The sequence below is a fragment of the Lolium rigidum genome, chromosome 3 (assembly GCF_022539505.1).
Source record: "Lolium rigidum isolate FL_2022 chromosome 3, APGP_CSIRO_Lrig_0.1, whole genome shotgun sequence".
Lineage (NCBI taxonomy): Eukaryota > Viridiplantae > Streptophyta > Magnoliopsida > Poales > Poaceae > Lolium > Lolium rigidum.
Window position 1 is genome coordinate 399,657,505 of NC_061510.1, and position 11,648 is coordinate 399,669,152.

Consider the following 11,648-nt stretch of genomic DNA (forward strand, 5'->3'; position numbering starts at 1 on the left):
GGAGGTCCGCGGCGTGGCGCGACACCAAGGGTGCGAGGTGCTCGTCGACGAAGGAGGCGTCGGGCGCGAACGGGCGGTTGGCGTGGTAGCGTACGAGGGGCCAGACGGGGATGACGGCCGTGGCTTGCTGATTCATGAAGGTGTCGGCGAAGATGCGGCGGCGGAGGAGCCGGCAGGCGGCGGCGCAGCGAACGAGTGTCGTGGCGTCGGAGCGCGCGGCGATCTCGAGCAGGAGATCCACCGGTAGGGTCCGTGGCGCCGGCAGCGCCGATCTTGCGGATTTTCGCCGGCGTCTCCGCGTCCGCGGCGGCGCTGTGGATTTTCGCTGGCGTCTCCGCGGCGCCATGGCTTTCGATCGAAGTAGCATATGCATTGCCCATCCGCCGGCGGCCGGGCCGGCCCGGCCTGGTATATGTTTGGATATACGTGGAGTTGGAGCAGGAAACGATCCATGATCGTACCATGGTTTGGAGTTTGGCCTGAAGACGACATGTTTATATCTTTCAGAGACAGAGACAATACAACTCTTGTACTGAATCTATCTTTACCGTTTAATTGCCTCTGAATCCGGCTTAAGGATCCGGGAAGATGAGGTGATTAGCAAGACGGAAATCCAATTTCTAAATCCACTAGGGAAACCACGTTTTTTTAGGAGATCTATGATGCAATTCCATCTGGAGTCGAACGCCTTGTGGATATCAATTGTAACAAGGTGGACATGGATCCTTTTAATGCTGCCACGACAATCACGTTGGGAAATAGAAAAAAAAACACTTTTTGAGACATTGCAATTATCTACAAAATAATCCACGAGAAGAAAATGAAATGTCCAAAAAGCCATCCTAAATGGAGGTTGGATATCAAAGATCAACATGCAGATATCACTTTCGAACACATCCGCCAATACATTTTACTTTGGGTGCAACTAAGAGACATTAATCTCCAAGATGGTGTGCCAAACGAATGGCCAATATTCATCTAAATCCGCTTACACGGCCCAACCTCCTCGCCGGTTTGCTCATAGGTTTAGAAGATTTGAGTTACTCCAAAAGTGAAGTTTTTTGCCTGGCTTGCCATTTAAAATAATCTTTGGACCGTCGACCGCTTGGAGAAGAGGGGGTGGCAAAATTACAGTGCTTGCCCGCTTTGCAAACGCACGATGGAGTCAGTGGATCACCTTTTTGTGAATTGCCGTTTCACTTTTAGGTTTCGGGCCTCGTCCAGGATTGCCTTGGACTTCATTTCATCGACCTCCATGCTTGGCCAACGCTCTTCATCCATAGTTGGTGGGACATCATGACGAAGCGCAAGAATTTGGCCTCCCTCACCCTTGTTGTGTCGTGGGAAATTTGAAACGAAAGAAACGCCCGGATTTTAAAAAACAAGCAAGCTCCACCCCATTTCATCCTAGAAAACGTTAAGCGTGAATCGAAGCTCTGGATTTTAGCGGGCGTCAAGCACATGAGCAACTTAATGCCACGAGAGTAGAGCGTTTTGTAATATGGTCACTTTACTTTCTTGTAAAACTTCTATCTTAATTAATTAAATAGGGCAAAGCTTTTGCCCTTGTTTAAAAAAAACTCCGAATACGGACACCAGCATCAGGAATACTAGGGGCGCGTTTGGTAGGCTGGGCCGAAATCCTGCACCACTGGCGCAGCTAGATGGGCGCCCCTGCGCGTCACGAACGAGTCATGGACCATTTTTGGCCCATCGTTTGGTAGGTTGTGCTGCACCGGCCGAACAGAAGTGCACATTGTTTGGATGCCTGGATACAGCGCTCCATCTATGTTCAGCCACAACATATGTGTTTGGTTGCCATTTTGGGCACCCTGGCAACAGCTTCTCCTCACCACATTCAAATATGGTGACCTTACCATCACATAACGGCACACAAACAACTCAAACACGATCATAAGCACAACACACACTTATAGACAACGAACATAGTACTTAACACTTCCTAATCTAGCGTCAGAGTGGTAAGACGCGCGCCTAAACCTGGGGGCAGACTAGTTCAACAGACTCTATAGGCCAGCATAACAGTGAGGTATGCACAAAAGACAGTGTTTAACAACCTCCTAGAGGCTAGCCCAACGACAGGATCAGACATAAACAGAGGCAGCGATGGAGCAGCAGCACCTTAACGGCAAGGATCAGCAAAAGGGCCCTCGCGATGCCTCTTGCAGCCAAAGACGCTGGAGCAGGATGTCTCCTTCCTGAAGACGTCGACCTTGAAGCCGTCGTCTTGAGGGGTGAAGACGATTGTGTCGTCGACGTGCAGCAGAATCCTGGCGGCGAAATCGCTCCAGGACTTGATGAACCCGACACGCTGGCTTGTCCAGTGCAGCTGCATCTTCCACTCGTAACGCTGGCCCAAGTACAAGCAGACCTTCACCGGGGGGGGCAATTGTTCTTGAGCTTGTACTTTGTGATCAGGGGATGCTCCATGTACGGCGGCACGGCGAGGGCACGGAGGTCCTGGCTCTCCACCTGCACGAAGAACGCAGGCAGACGCTGCCTGGCAGCATGCCCCAGTTCAGCAGGACGGCCGACGTGAACCCTCGACGCTGTGATCTGGTGGTGGGCTTCCATGAACGCTACATTGGGATCACGCAGCTGCACACGGACGGCCATGTCGATAGCGTCCAGTATGGGCCCTTCCGAGAACACTTCTAGGAAGGGCCAGTTCTGCACAAGCACAAGCACAAGCAATGTCAAGCTCAAGCGCAAGCAATGTCATGGACAAGCACAAGCAAGCAATGCCATGGACAAGCACAAGCACAAGCAAGCAATGCCATTGGCAAGCACAAGCAAGTAATGCCATTGGCAAGCACAAGCAGAAGCAAGCAATGTCATTGTCAAGCAGAAGCACTGTTATGCACAAGCAGAAGCAAGCAATGTCATGGACAATAGCAATGCCAAGCACAAGCAAGCAATGCCATGGACAATGACAATGCCAATCTCAAGCACTGTCATGGACTTGGCATTGTCAAGTCCTTGCCAGGTGCTTGAGCTTGGCATGGCAAGCATAACCACTGTCAAGAACACGCGTGCACATTGCCATGAATCCTATCTACATTTCTATCTACATTCACACGTACAATGTCATCTACTCGATGTAAACAAGCGAGATGGAGTCGATTGAAGGTACTTACGATTGGGTGGAGCGACAGCGGCCCAGTCTAAGGACGAATAGGAGGTCCTCGAGGAGGTCGCACTCCAAATCCGGGTGGATGAGGAGGCGGAGCCGGAGCGCAGGCCCTCGCCGTCGGAAACCCTAGTGGGGACGGGGCAAAAAAAACCGTCCCGAGCGATCCACCGGTTGAATCCCGGCGGCTTGAAGATCCAGGACAACGGCGCTCCGGGTTGCCACGTCGGCTGTCCTCGTGCTCGCGAACGGCGATGGCCGATTCAACACCGGCACGCGGCCGACATCGATCTGCGCTGCCGAGTTGCGGCCTCCGGCCTCGTACTCGCGGACGATGCGCAGGAGCGCCTCGTTGGACCTGGTGGCCATCGGTCGGACGGCTTGGATCCGTCGGCGAAGGCGGAGGATGAGGCGAGGAGGCCATGGCGGCGGTTGATGGGACAGGGCGATCATGTCTGTGCCAGGAGTGAATGGGGAGAGAGAAGGAGCGAACCGGTGAGGGGAAGTGGGGAGCGAGGACCAAGACAACGCGATGTCTCCCGCGCTTCTCCACGCGTGCAACCGTTGCACGTGCAAAATGGCACGATAACAGGACAGGCCCGCTGGAAACTGCCGATTCGGGCGTTCCTCCGGGGCCTCTCCCAGAGGTGTTTTGAGAACCGGTTGGGCCACAACGCGGACCACTTACAGGCAACCAAATGGACCGGTTTTTGCTGGGCCGATGCGAGCCAAAGGGCTCACAGCCTACCAAACGTGCCCTAGGTTGTGCTAACGGCATGCCAAACTTAAGATGCAAGTTGGTGTTCGAGGGACTATTCCTTGACAATTGTTAGTAGTAGCAAGATCCATATCACATGAAAATGCTTTCAGATAATTAGCTAGTCTAGCTTAGCAACTTCTTTCTCAGGAATTCAGGATGCATATGCTTGTATGGTAGAACCACTTGGTTGTTTTTTTTTTTGTCTAAATGTAAACATGTTCATCTCCAACCATTTTATTTCCAAACCTGAATTTTCAAATAAATGAAGATTATATGGTGTCATACAATAGATATCCAGCTTCGACGTAAGTCGAGTTGCAATTGTTTCAGTTCAGACACAGGAAAAACCACTCCAAGAAACAGCTGGTCAGTCGTCACTGCTGCTAGACGTCATTACTGTAAGTTCAGGAACAACATGATACGGATGCGATGCGAGTTTGACTGGTCTGGTCTGGCCTGGGGATCTGTGGCAACAGCACATGGATGGATCTTGCACCGAGTAACATGGACCAGCACCATTCCAGCATCTCCACGCAGACATGCGCATTTGATTGTTCTGCCCCACGCCGGAATCTGATCCAGGACCGTGAGACAGACCAGTATGTATGGGCGGTGTCTGATCTTACCAGATCGAGACGGCCAACACAACAAAATTTCTAGGTCCAGGGGAAGCTGGGAGATGACGGCAGGATCAAGGGAGAAACGGACTGCACATCCTCCTCCATCTTCATCAGTCCACACGACCGGGGAGAGGCACATTCATATTCCCCGTGAATATTCAAGACATGTGGCTATACTCTGACCGTTGGCCAGTGGAGACTTGAAGCTCCAGTTCTAGGAGCAGCTGAGATCTGGTTGCTGACGGTCAATGGGGGCATGGACTATCATCAGCTCCCAAACTGTAGCTGAATGCTGACACACATTCATAAACCCCATGAATAATATTCAGGACACGTCCTGATGCCAGGCCAGTATACAGTAATCTGCCACGAAACGCAACCAATCTTGGCCTCTTGGGTAGACTTAACATAAAAATAACTTCTTTACCTCTGTCTATCTTCATGGAACAACCAATCTTGGCCGTTCAGTTAACTCTGTAGCGCCATTTACCAATCGATTGCTCATAAGATGCTGCACATCATTTTGAGCGAATGCAGATACCAAAGTATTTCACAGAACACTACATTTCTCATCAAGACAAAGCCCATTGCGGCTTTCGATACGCTACACTGGCGGCATCCATCCAAAGGAGAGAAAGGTGTGACAACAGAAACAAAGCATTTGCACCCATGACCCTCTTTGGTTGAGCCCAAGAGAGAACCTCCAACAATACCCAGAAAGACAGCTGAATCTACCATTATATGAAAAGGAGGTGTGGTACTGGTAGGCCATCATCACAGGTGCACCACCACCACACCACATGCCATGCTTCTCTTCAGAAGGCTTGACATGACACAGAAAGATTGAGAGAAAAAAAAATCAGAAAGGCGACACCGGGACCCATTCACATCAGACACACTACCTAGACCTAAGAAAACTTATGATGCATTCTGATGGTGTGTTACACTCGACATGGATCGGCGCATGCTTGCTCACTCACTCATCAGTCAGGATGGTTTCGGTCACTACTGGCAGTTGGAGCTCCTGCCGGGGCCTCCGTAGTAGAAGTAGGAGCCCCAGTCGCCATTGTTGCCGTTCTGCACGTCGTAGCAGTTGGACTGCTCCGTGAACGTGCCCAGGCCCCGGGGAGCCTTGAGGTTGTTTGTGCTGTCCACCACCTGGATGTTCTTGAAGTAGCTCGCCTTGCTGAACCCCTCCTCCGGGAAGTGCCCGCTGCCCATCTGCGTCGACGTGTGCACGCCATCGGGTTGCGAGTTCACCACCTCTCCGCCCCACTCGATCATCGACGCGCTGTCCGCTAGGTACGAGAAGAGGAACGACGGCCAGTACCCCAACACGTACTCCTTGCCGAACTGCATCCACCAGTGTCCCTCTTTCGGATCCTGTGAACAATAAGTAAAATCATTAGACCACACACAGCATAACAAGCAGCATCAGGTTTGTCAACATTGACAACCACATGCATTGACATGGAGTATAACATAAATCTAGACTTCAGTACAGGTTAGCCGTTCAGCATTCAGATGCGCCGACATTAGTGCCGCACTAAGCATGCCAAGCACGCACTCATTACCCGTGCTCCATAGAAATGAGAACACATAGACTTTTTATCTCGGCACTATCAACAACACTTGCTTGTTGAGGTTAAAAGTTGCATGCTTCATGAAACTTCTATTGACAAACACAACTAGAGTAATCATCAAGGATAAAAAGGGTTGTTGACTAAAGAGCCCCAGGGTGAGGGGGGGCTAAATAATTTTCATAGTTCAGTCAAGGTGCAAGAGTAAAGAGCACAGCAGCAAGTGGGCAAAGATTTTCTGGCCTGCATGCTTGTGACACAATTTCTGACTGCACTAGATTGAACTGCTTGCTCACCTTCCAGATCAGTATGCTGATGTCATACTGTGAGCCGGAGTAGCCTGAGAGGGGGAAGATGCTGGCTCCCATGGCCACCTCACTGTTGATCTGAACGAACCCTGAACACAGTATGTTGTAGCAACCTGTGGCCTGGTACGCATCACTCTACAGAATACAGAACATATAGAAGAGAACATCAGCACGAGCAAATTTCACAAATTGAACTTGATTGTTTACAAGAGAATGTGAAGAAATTACTTACGGTCCAGTAGGTGAACAGCCTTGTGTTGTTGTCCCCATAGAGGTCAGGGCTAACCTGAAGAATAATCAAACAGAACAGAGAAAAGTTCAGAACTCGTGACACCACAGGGCAGGGCTAGCTAAAAATCGCAGGAACAGAGCTACCGATCAACCGCAAGAACGGTGCTGCATTTACTAGACATGGGCTACGAGAGTGCAAGCTCACGGAGCTGTATGTGGTTGGATGATCTTTCAGTGTTACCTGCCAGCCAGCTTCGATGCTGTTGAGGTCCTCCCCGAAGGAGCCCCCCAAGATCCACAGCTGGGACAGGCTGAACTCGTTCGGCTGCTCGATCTTGGGATCCCAGACATTGATCGTCGCCTTCGCGCCGTAGTACTTCTCGCCTTGAACGTACGATATCGCGTGCTGAAAATCCACAGCAGACAGTTACAGATACGATGCACACAATATAGCACTTTGGTGGCATTTCTTCTACATTGCTGTAACTCAGTGAACTCAAAACTAAGACAGATGGATGCAATGTGGTGAACGTACTTGATGGCCGCCCTCGTTGAGCATGGCGGGGTCGACGGACATCGGGTTCGCCACGGTGTGCTTCTTCCTTCCATACCGCCGGAACGAGCTTGCCCGGAGCAGGTCATCCTTCTTGGTTCTCCGGACCGGGACGGTGCCGGGAGAGCACCTGCCATTCTGGTGCCACAACTGAACCATAGGCTTCTCGCCATCGGCAGAGGAGGTCTTGGATTCGTCGTACAGACCCTCCGGGTGATAGCTCGGCCTCATCTGCAAGGGCAAAATGATTTAAGGAATCCAGCAAAAATACCATGGCTTCTCCTACGGCCGACACAGTTGCAAACAAATTTGTAGTTACCTGGATAGTGTGGTTCTTGAGGAAAGGGTGGTCAAAGGCCGGCTGGTGCGAGATGTGCACGCAGTCTATGATGTCCCCATCAGGGCTCTGCTTGCAAACAACAACAAATTAGCACCCACGAAGTTTCACTGAGATTCGGCACCGCTTTGGCGTCGACTGAAGCTTCAGATTTTGCACTGAAGTTTAACTAGAAAGAAAGAAAGAAACTCGCACAAGAACAGCAGAAAGTAGTGGGCATCTTTGTTGAATTTTTTTTGCTTAGCCGCGTCCGCTGTAGCCGAAAGAAAGATGGGGACTTTCGCGAAAATTGCAAAGCGAGAAAGCGAATCAGCCCCTAGAACACCCAGAAAAAATAGCCCCAAAAAGATGACACTTTTGAATCGGAGTGTAACTTTACGGGATTAGCCAAGAACTATAGCTTCAAATCTTCCCGAATGCAGAGCAAGAAACGCTAGGCTTGAACAGGGAGGAAGAAATCCCCATTCAAATCTTCGGAAGAACAACGGCAGGAAAACGAATCTAGCTCGGCGGGCGGGGCGCACGCACCTCGATGCTCTTGACGGCGGGCTTGTTGAGGCGCTTGAGGTGGCGGTGCATCCTGGCCTCGGGCGACCTCGCCGCGGCCGCCGCGCCGCACGAGAGGCACATCACCGCCACCAGCAGGCACGCGCCGACGCGCGCGGTGGCCATGTGCGCCGCCGCTTCTACCGCTCCTCCTCTCGGACCCGTCCTTCTCCGGCTAAATCTTGAAAGAAAAGCTCCCCGTCTGTACCAGAAGACGCCGCTCGCCGCCGGCCGCCGCCACCGAGGACCGAGCTGCGAATTTTGAAACAATGCGGGGTGGGGGGAGTGGTGGCACGGCACGCTCTCGGCTTCTTGGGCGCCTCGCCGTCTGGGCTGGGGACGCGAGCGAGCGCGCTCCCACTAGACAACAACGCTAGTGCTGCGGCTGCTGCTGGACGGACTGGGAGGTCTACAAGTGGGGAGTGAAGCGAGGCCGCGGCCGCTCTGTTCTGTTCTTGAGGCCCGCCGCCCACTCTCGCATGCTGCAACTTTTGCCGTTTCCCGAGCTTGGCTAGACGGAAATGCCCCTGCACGATTCCAAAATTGGTTCGTGTCACCGGCTCTCTGCCACGTCCAAGCCAGGCCGATGTCAAAGGAAGAAAAAAAAGCTCCGGGCGCCCGCCGGAATGTTGGTCCTCGGTGATGGTTTGGAGTTTTATTGTGTTCATTAATGTGTCCAACTCGACGAAAAATATGGCATTTTTTCTAAAGTGGCAATAATATATTTGGCAAAGGTATGATTCTAATAGTAGAATAAAAATACAAATCCGAGACGAACTTCATCAGTAGTCCGCAAAATAAACATTCTCGCAGTTTATAAAACAATGCAACTTGACAATTTGAACCTCTAGTACAAGACTTTTAGGGAAAATAACAAGATGAAACTGGTCTAAGCACAAACAAATAATAAAAACGGGTACAAGCTAAACTGATGTGATATTGTTGTTACTAACTTGACCCATCTATTAAGTAAACAAGCGTATTTTAAGAAGTATCTCTTACAATACATAATATACAACCAAAAGTAACTCACACTGAAAAAATAAACATACGTGGTACTCCCTCCGTCCATATTTAAACGCCGAACTGACAGTTTTGTAAAAAAGTCCTTAATCTTTTTCCGACCGAACCCTCGGTCCACTCCCGTCCGTCCTCTTCCCCGATCGTCTCCCTCGCGATTCCGCCAGCCACCGCCGCTCCATCTCTCCGGCAGCCACCGCATCCCCGCTCCCTCCGGCAGCCGCCGCCCCTCCTCCCGCAACCCCCCGGTAAAACATCGGATGAGCAAATAGTTCAAACAATTTTTATGGAATAGTTCAATATACTGTGACTTTTCTACAGGAGTAAGAAAGACCATGAATACTGTATCTTCATCATTGTACACGATCGTCGCAATAGGTAGAAGTGTCCGTAGTTTCTTCATTCTCGGAATCTTTAGCAATCTTTAGCGGGGTGGAGCGAGCGGCAACAACGGCGACCTACACCGGCGCAGGGGAAAATCAAACAAGTGCTCAGACTAGGAGACACTTCAGTGGCGGCGCCGCTGGTTTTTGGTCACTCCGGCAGAGGCGAGCGGAGGACCACGATGGCCGGGCAAAACAAAAGCCCAGCGCGAGGGGAAAGCCTGAGGACGCGCGACGGCGGCGAGCTCGAGCACGGCCGGAGTTGGAGCGGGGCCAGAGTTGGAGGGAGGCCGGAGTTGGAGCGGGGCCAGAGTTGGAGGGAGGCCGGAGTTGGAGCGGGGCCCGAGGAGTTGGCTCTAGGTGTGAAGGCCGGGACGGAGTTCCTGCGCGTGGCCGCCACCGGAGCTCCGGCCCGTGCCCGCCAGTGGAGCTCCGGCCCGTGTCCGCCAGTGGAGCTCCGGCGCGTGGAGCTCGAGCTCGAGCGCGCCCTTCAAGTGGAGATGGAGAACGCGGACCTGCAAGGCGCGAAGGACGCTGAAGGGCGCGGAGGGCAGGGAGCTCCTTCCTCGCCCCCGTCGACGGCGGGCGGCGGGGAGGACGTCGGGGAGGACGAGCGAAAGATGCGATTTTGGAATCCCCACATTAAGGCTAAATTTCAGACGTTTTAGCTTTACCAGGGGGTTATCTGCAAAAACGAATATGAACTGCGGGTTGGCGTTTAATTATGGACGGAGGGAGTACTAAATTAACTTAGGTCAACATGGTTACTATACTTGGACGATATTTTATTGTAACCATCTCATGTGGTTTTTCGGTCTTCCCTATTGACTCGAATTTTATTATGCATAGTTTTCTTAATACGACATCCCTCTCACATGGTTTTTGTGTCTTTTTTGCTGACTTAAATTTTATAACCTATAGTTGGTATAATACATCATCTTGATATGCCCCATCGTTTCAGATTTTATTATTTATGAAAAAAAGATCCCAAACTTAGGCTCGATTTGTGTCAGCGGCTATGCCACGTCCAAGCCGGGTGTTGTCAAATGAAGAAGAAACCCGCCAAGAGCCTATTGGATCGAATGTTCGTCCTCGGTGATGGTTTGAGGTTTTATGTGATGATTGAATGTGCCATGCTATGCTAGGAGGGAAATGTGGAATTTCTCACCAAGTTTGGCAATGATATGTTTAGCAAATATCCGATCGTGGAATACAAATGCAAAGCCATGCAAATAGAGGGCCAGGTGGAATATCGTTAGAGTGGTGGCAAAAAATAACATTCTCATAGTTTATAAAGTCACAACGCAACTTGACAATTCAAACCTCGAATAAAAGTATCTTAGGGAAATAAACCTCGAATACAAGTGGGGAGTGAAGCGAGGCCGCGGCTGTTCTGTTCTTACTGAGGAGGAGGAGGAGGAGGAGGAGGAGGCCCGCCGCCCACTCTCGCACGCTGCCACTTTTGTCGTTTTCCCAACTTGGCTAGACGGAAGTGCCCCTGCACGATTCCAAAATTGGTCCGTGTCACCGGGTGTGCCACGTCCAAGCCTGGCTGATGTCAATCGATGGGGGAGAAAAAAACGTCCAGCGTCCAAAAGAATGTTGGTCCTCGGTGATGGTTTGGAGTTTTATTGTGTTCATCATTGTGCCAAGCTAGGTAAAAATACTAACTTTGTCTATAAATAGACGTCTGAAGTTTTTCTAAACCTAGATGTACGTAGACGCTATTTAGTTTCTAGATATACTACATCCAAATTTGGACAAACTTCATACATCTATTTATAGACGGAGGAAGTATGTCATTTCTTGTCAAAAATGTCAATGTTTAGCAAATGTACGATCTTGATGAAATACAAGCACGAAACCAGGGGAATAGAGGACCAAATAGCAGGGTGAATAGAGGAACGAGCTAAACTTTGTTAGATTGTGGCAAAAGTAACCTTCGCTACGATATTAAAACAATGTAATTTGATAATTCAAGCCCAAATAGAAGTTCCTTGGAAAATTAACAAAAAAAATAGCGAAAACCCAAACTTATGATAAGATCTAGTGTTATTTGTACAAGCAGAACCGATATAGCGCTAATGTTACCAACTTAAACCATCTATTAGGTAAACAAGCATATTCTAAAAAGTATCGCTAACAATACATAATGGATT

At 50.4% G+C, this 11,648-nt stretch overlaps 1 protein-coding gene across 1 annotated transcript; it reads right to left on the minus strand.

Moving 5' to 3' along the window:
• Positions 1-5,170: 5,170 nt before the first annotated feature.
• Positions 5,171-8,212, minus strand: LOC124704598. Its single transcript, XM_047236867.1, has 7 exons — positions 8,069-8,212; positions 7,523-7,609; positions 7,186-7,434; positions 6,892-7,056; positions 6,652-6,705; positions 6,408-6,554; positions 5,171-5,914 (listed from the first exon to the last, which is right to left on the minus strand). The coding sequence occupies exons 1-7, from the start codon at positions 8,210-8,212 to the stop codon at positions 5,537-5,539; spliced, it is 1,224 nt and encodes a 407-aa protein (XP_047092823.1). The 3' UTR covers positions 5,171-5,536.
• Positions 8,213-11,648: the final 3,436 nt, after the last annotated feature.

What these genes read in the sequence shown, in the direction of transcription:
- LOC124704598 (XM_047236867.1), bottom strand. Translation starts at nt 8,212, where the DNA reads ATGGCCACCGCGCGCGTCGGCGCGTGCCTGCTGGTGGCGGTGATGTGC. An exon ending in CCGCCGTCAAGAGCATCGAG is followed by an intron (nt 7,610 to 8,068) that starts GTGCGTGCGCCC and finishes GTTTGCAAGCAG; the next exon opens with AGCCCTGATGGGGACATCAT. An exon ending in TCAACGAGGGCGGCCATCAA is followed by an intron (nt 7,057 to 7,185) that starts GTACGTTCACCA and finishes GTGGATTTTCAG; the next exon opens with CACGCGATATCGTACGTTCA.